This window comes from Anarhichas minor, unplaced genomic scaffold (assembly GCF_050575085.1).
Source record: "Anarhichas minor isolate MPS153535 unplaced genomic scaffold, ASM5057508v1 ptg000002l, whole genome shotgun sequence".
Classification (NCBI taxonomy): domain Eukaryota; kingdom Metazoa; phylum Chordata; class Actinopteri; order Perciformes; family Anarhichadidae; genus Anarhichas; species Anarhichas minor.
The window spans coordinates 6,925,488-6,931,588 of record NW_027466448.1 but is presented as its reverse complement, the minus strand read 5'-3'; the positions used below and the strand labels follow the sequence as shown (position 1 = coordinate 6,931,588).

Here is a 6,101-nt window from a genome sequence, read left to right as displayed (position 1 = left end):
CAGAGTAGCTATTTGGCTTTTTTTTCCTGAGATTTTCCCATTGCTGCTGGCACAGTGCAACTTGCAGGAAATGACTGAGAATTGCGCCTGTAACAATGCTAATGGACCAATGCCAGACCACAGCTGTTTATTCTACCACACAAAACATTCCTCTGGGTTAATAACCACAGACACTGGAAGAGATCTATCTTTAATGAGTTGGTCTGAGACACAGTACAATATGTGCTTGGTTTTGGGGAAATGTGTGGCACTGTTTAAAGTGAAGCAGTAAGATTCTTAGCGTTTGAGTCATAGTGCACAAATACAGGGCACAGTGCTCATGACTGCTCAAGTTTTAAAATAAGGTTTATTGTTGTAGTCACGTTTTGGGCATTTTCATGTTGAGCTTTTCTTAAAAATCTCTGCAGTGTAGATTCCACCCCGTCACATCTATTTGAGAGAGTCATCATCTGCCTTGCTGCCTCTCAGACTCTCTGAGTCTCTCTCCTTGCTGCAAGCCCTGCCCATCCTTCCTGGATATGAGGTCACAAGAGAAGGACCAGAACAAAGGATGGGCTGCAGTCATCGCAACCTAAACTCGTACAGTTTATTGTATCCTTGCTCTTTCACTTTTTGTGTGTCCAGAAACAAACACAGCAGGAAAAAAAGAAAATGAATTTCTACTGACTAGGCTAGGTGAAAGTAAGCTGAATTGATGGTGTGTAAGTAAATCTATGGGGACGAGGCTTTTGTTGCATTGCTGAACATATTATATTACTGTGCACTTAGTCATTAGAGAGCATGGGCTTTAAATGAAGTCTATATTCTCTGTTTGTTTTTTATTCAAGTCCAGTAGTTGTTCTAAAAAGTGTTGATCAATTAATCTACTGTATCTGTGTATTCTCAATCTTTCTATCTTTCTCTCTATATCTAGTCAGATAGCTAGCAGGATAGAATTTTAGATCTAACTATTTTAGATCCTTGCTTGCTTGTATAAGATAGCTAAATATTTAAAATGAATCAAACACTCAAGTTTAATTAAGCTACCTTAAACATTCGCATTCACAAACTCAAAAGCCTTTTAAGCAAAGCAACAAAAAACACTTTGTGAACCAATGTCTGACTCAGATAAATGATAACAATATGTGTTTCTAATGTCCACCAAACATACAAAAAAATACATATATTTCAGCAAAACTCGAATTAAATAAATATGGAAATTCTACCTTAAGGACTCTGAAACGTATTATATATATTGTACTTTTATCCTACATGTCTGGGACAATATTAGTGCAACATAACTTAAAAACGTCTTGAGTTTCCACCATAGACTGTATATATAAGTTCTAGCTCCTGGCTCTGCTTCATGAACTGACCCCACACCCGCCCCTGCTCTGCCTGCCCGGGTTGAAGGAGGGAGAAGGAGGGGAGTGACTTCCAGCCAACCGTCGACAACGGCTCCGGAGTTTAGAGATCAGTGAAAGATGAGGAGCTGCTCTCTTCCACTGAGCCGAGGCAGAAGGAATTAAAGTTCAACATCAAATCTGGGTCGCGCGGAGAATCGACAACTCAGCAATGAAATGTGTGTCTTCCAGTGCGCGTTTCACTTTCAACTAGACCCTGACTGCGAGCATCCCACGGTAAGTTGAGTTAAGGCGGTCAGCTGGGAAGACTAGATCGGCACAAAAAAAAAAAAAAAAAAAAAAAAAAAGCTAATTAGCTGAACGGTTTAAAGTGAAATCCATGATGTCTGCAGTGTATGACTTTAATAAAAAAAAATGAAGCTAAATGAATGTCTAAAAAGCTGAGATATAGATGACTTTGTTTTTTTAAATGACTCCCTGGTAGTTTGGGCAATGGTCCAAGATTCCTATGTAAATAAACAAACGGTGTATTTTAAGGTTTAGACTGCATGTTTGAAAAAGTTTCCTGCAGGCATTTGCTTCCCTTGTTTCCATGAGAATGAAGAAAACTAGATTATCCTGTTAAAATCTATCAGATAAAACCAGACATTTCTGTATTGTTGGATAAATACAATAAATTGAACTATAAACGTGGCTGCTTTCTGTAATAACGCCCACGTTCCTCCACGTCTCCCACCGCAGCTGAACACGGTGGATCTGCTGACACTGGACTCCTTGCTCACTTCTGACATCCAGTGTCAGCAGCCGGCGCTTTGAAGATGATCAACCCTCAGATATACCTCCACTACAACTACACGGGGAAGCTGGACCACCGGCCGACCGTCGGCACAAGCCCCGGCGCCCTGGACACCAAAACCATCGTGTTCCTCGTCATATGCAGCTTCATCGTCCTGGAGAACCTCACCGTGCTGGTGGCCATATGGAGAAACCACAGGTTCCACAACCGCATGTACTTCTTCATCGGCAACCTGGCGCTGTGCGACATGCTGGCTGGAGTCGCTTACCTGGTCAACCTGCTCCTGTCAGGAGAGAAGACCCTGCAGCTCTCCCCCGCTCTCTGGTTCGCCAGAGAGGGAAGCATGTTTGTAGCACTGGGCGCCTCTATTTTCAGCCTCCTGGCTATTGCCATAGAGCGACACCTGACTATGATCAAAATGAGGCCTTATGACGCCAATAAGAACTACAGGGTGTTTCTGCTGATAGGGACCTGCTGGCTGATCGCCATAACTCTTGGGGCTTTGCCTATTCTCGGCTGGAACTGCCTGGATAACCTCCCCGATTGCTCCACGGTTCTCCCTCTCTACACCAAGAAATATGTGGCTTTTTGCATCACGGTGTTCATGCTTTTGCTCTTAGCCATGTCGATCCTCTATGCCCGCATCTACATCCTGGTTAAGTCCAGCAGCCAAAAAGTGAGCAAGAACAGGAACTCTGAGCATGCGATGTCCCTGCTGCGCACCGTCATCATCGTAGTCGGGGTCTTCATCGCCTGCTGGACGCCCATCTTCATCCTGCTCCTGGTGGACGTGGCTTGTGAGCAGCGTTGCCCCATCCTCTACAAGGCCGACTGGTTCATCGGCCTGGCCGTGCTCAACTCGGCCATGAACCCGGTCATTTACACCCTGGCCAGCCGCGAGATGAGACGAGCCTTCCTGGGCCTGGTGTGTGGCGTTTGCTACAGGGGGAAGGCCTCCACGACCGGCAGCGGGAACAGGCAGTCTCTGGAGCCCAGCCGCAGCAGGAGCAAGTCGTGGAGCAGCCAGAACAACCCCAACCAGAACCAGCAGAGCGTCAGGCGGGCGGAGCCGGAGAAGGGACGGGAGACGGAGGTGTCAGTGGTGACAGGAGGTGCGTCTCATGCCGTCATTGAGAGTGACGGGAAAGACTGAACAAAGGGAACAGTTGGAAGTTGAGGGTTGTCCCAACGTGTGAGCTCGTGGGCTTGTGCAGTTAACTGGGGACAAAGAGGAATTTGAGTTGTGATCGATTTGAGAATGAAGGATTTCTTAGACTGCAGGGCAGTGGTTTCTCCTTTGTGCTTGTTAGTGATATATCTGCATCATCCAAAGTTTGGCATTGGACGGATCAATGCATTAGGCCAATATGTTCGACGAGCACAATCAATACCACCTCTTTGTGAAGTACAGGTCATATTTCATCACCGTCCAGTGAGAAGCACGTACCTCCAAATTTGGTCAGTTTTACAGTTACCTGAAGGATAAACTCTTTATTGGTTGAGAAGCTAAACCGTCTAAAACAGTGTTGTATTATGAAAGAAATGCAGCGTCACACAGCTGAAAACGTCTTTTCTTTTGCATAGTGGGCATTTTGGAGGTATGAGGTTTTCACAGGACAATGACGATTTGCGAATGAATGGTACTCTTAACCTTCAACACATCTGTAACTATACCTCTGTGGTTACAGATGTGGCAATCTAAGACAAAAAAAATAAATAGAAAAATCACCTGCCATGAATTAAAGTGCAATTATAGTTCTGCGAAATAATGTAATGAAGAATGTAGACAAAATGTACTGTAATGACAAACAATGGAAGTTATTTATTATTCTACGCAGTCTATTCTGTAATTTTGTATTTACTCAGAAGTAACGGCATTATAAATTGTATATGTGATGTAAAGGAGGTAAAATGCTGGAGAGTCAAACGTGCTACTCTTTTCATTACATCAGCAGCATCTTGTTCATAAAGAAAGAACATCTGTTATTACTAAAAATAATGAATGGATGCTGTTTATTCAACATCAGTAGCTTTAAAGTGATACCGGGGCTCCATCTGCTGGTTAACAATGGTAGTTAATATCCTTAATGCTGACTAGATGTTTTTTATAACAGGCTGCATGATAAGTACAGAATCTCTTCAATCCTCATTTTAGTACCAAAATGAAGTCGTTGTGAGCGTCTGTGTTTTATCAGATTATTCCAGAAGTCAACACGATCAACTTTAGAAGCATGAAGCCGGTAAACTGAAGGAAGAGGCATGTGTGAATGCAGCATGTGAAATGGAAGTAGTTCACTACTGTACATGCAGCTATCTATGTGATACAAAAGTATTAGCTTTGACACAATAAACCTCGTGTTTCCGGTAGTGCAGTTCTGTCCTTGTTATGTGCACTGTCTTCCTTCTTCCTTCGAGGAAAACAACGTCTAGGTTGATTCACGCAAATTACGGACAAATGTGTGTTATTTTCTCACTTAGTGGTATCCGGCCAAGCAGGTCGTTTCGTTTCTGTCCAGGTTTAGAGTTACCCGCTTTTGGGATTTCTGCAGCCACCACAATATAATGGAGGTGGATGGATTGTTGTTTGTGTTGCTCACAGCTTTGTAAAATAACTTAAAGTTATTCAACACCAACATCTCTTTCCAGACACAGCATCCATGTTAATAATCCAAAGGCCTGACTGTGAACAGTTTTCACAGGAACTACTGTTCCTACTGTTCCTGTGTTCTGTGGATTATCCAGAAGAATAGTTTATATCTTGTTTTCTATTCTTTTAATACCAAAAACATTCCATTGTTAAAAGCTATCTGTATGGCAAAATATCTCGATAAATTGGTGAGAAAACATTTTTTTTAATAACTTGGATTAACCACTGTGGCTTAAACTGCATCTTCCAGAAACTGAAATATGTTGTTGATTATTACAGCAGATGCAACAGAGATTCTACACATTCACGGTTTTATTGCCAACAGTCATACAGAATAATGATGAACCCATACAACCAAAAGATTAAATCTGTAAACATCATTTGGACTTTTTTTTTCTTTTATTTTTTTTAAACTATACCTGTTCCAAAATAGTGAGTTTCTTTGTGATTCCCTCCGACAAATATTTATATTTAGAATCTGGAAATGATACATTTATAATATATAATAGAGAGGGAGGGAGGGAGGGAGGGAGGGAGAGAAAGAGACAGATAGAGAGAGAAAACGGTAGTCTCAAGCAGCAACACGCAGCAGGGCAAAACACAACCTCTAGTGAACAGGCATGCCCCATTGAAGATCAGCTATTGCACTTTAAAGAGAGAGAAAAGAGAAATAAAAACACCATTTGTACAAATAAAAGGCACATTTTCATCAACAGAAATCTAGAAAGAAGCCATGTTCTTTTTGTGTCCCAGCATGTTTGGCTGTATAATTTCTTTATGCCACACAGCAAATCATCACGTTATCAGAGAGATTCAAGTATGGAGTTGTTCCTGCTTATATATATATATATATATATATATATATATATATATATATATATATATATATATAATCCTTTGTTCAAAACTTTGCACATTTTGCCCAGTTGATTCTACAAATTTGCCCGTCAGAAATAAATACTAATCTCAAAAGAATTCTTGATATTAGTGCCATTTTTATTTTTGTATTTAGCACATCATTTCTTCTCCCAAGATATTAGATTTGATGAAATTATGTCACAAAGAATTAGACTAAAAGTTAATGGTGGATTACGGTCAACAAAAGTGAAATCAATGATTCTTTGTGCCCTTTTCTTCACACCTTCGTCTAAAAAAGGAATCCAATATGTTCCTCCTCTAGTGCGCTCTGCTCAGAAGGACACAAGGAATCAAGGAGAGTCTTATCGGCTTAAACCAAAATGAAGCTGGTGGTGGATGTTTTCAGAACAATCCCAAATACGGCTCTTTGCTAAAACATGTGTTGTCGTGAGATGCA

At 41.4% G+C, this 6,101-nt stretch overlaps 1 protein-coding gene across 1 annotated transcript; it reads left to right on the top strand.

Annotated features, from left to right (window-relative positions):
* The first annotated feature begins 1,178 nt into the window (after positions 1 to 1,178).
* On the top strand, positions 1,179 to 5,166 carry s1pr3b (sphingosine-1-phosphate receptor 3b). The gene is made up of 2 exons (XM_076087435.1): positions 1,179 to 1,619; positions 2,085 to 5,166. The coding sequence occupies exon 2, from the start codon at positions 2,162 to 2,164 to the stop codon at positions 3,290 to 3,292; it is 1,131 nt and encodes a 376-aa protein (XP_075943550.1). The 5' UTR covers positions 1,179 to 1,619; positions 2,085 to 2,161; the 3' UTR covers positions 3,293 to 5,166.
* The last annotated feature ends 935 nt before the right edge of the window (positions 5,167 to 6,101 follow it).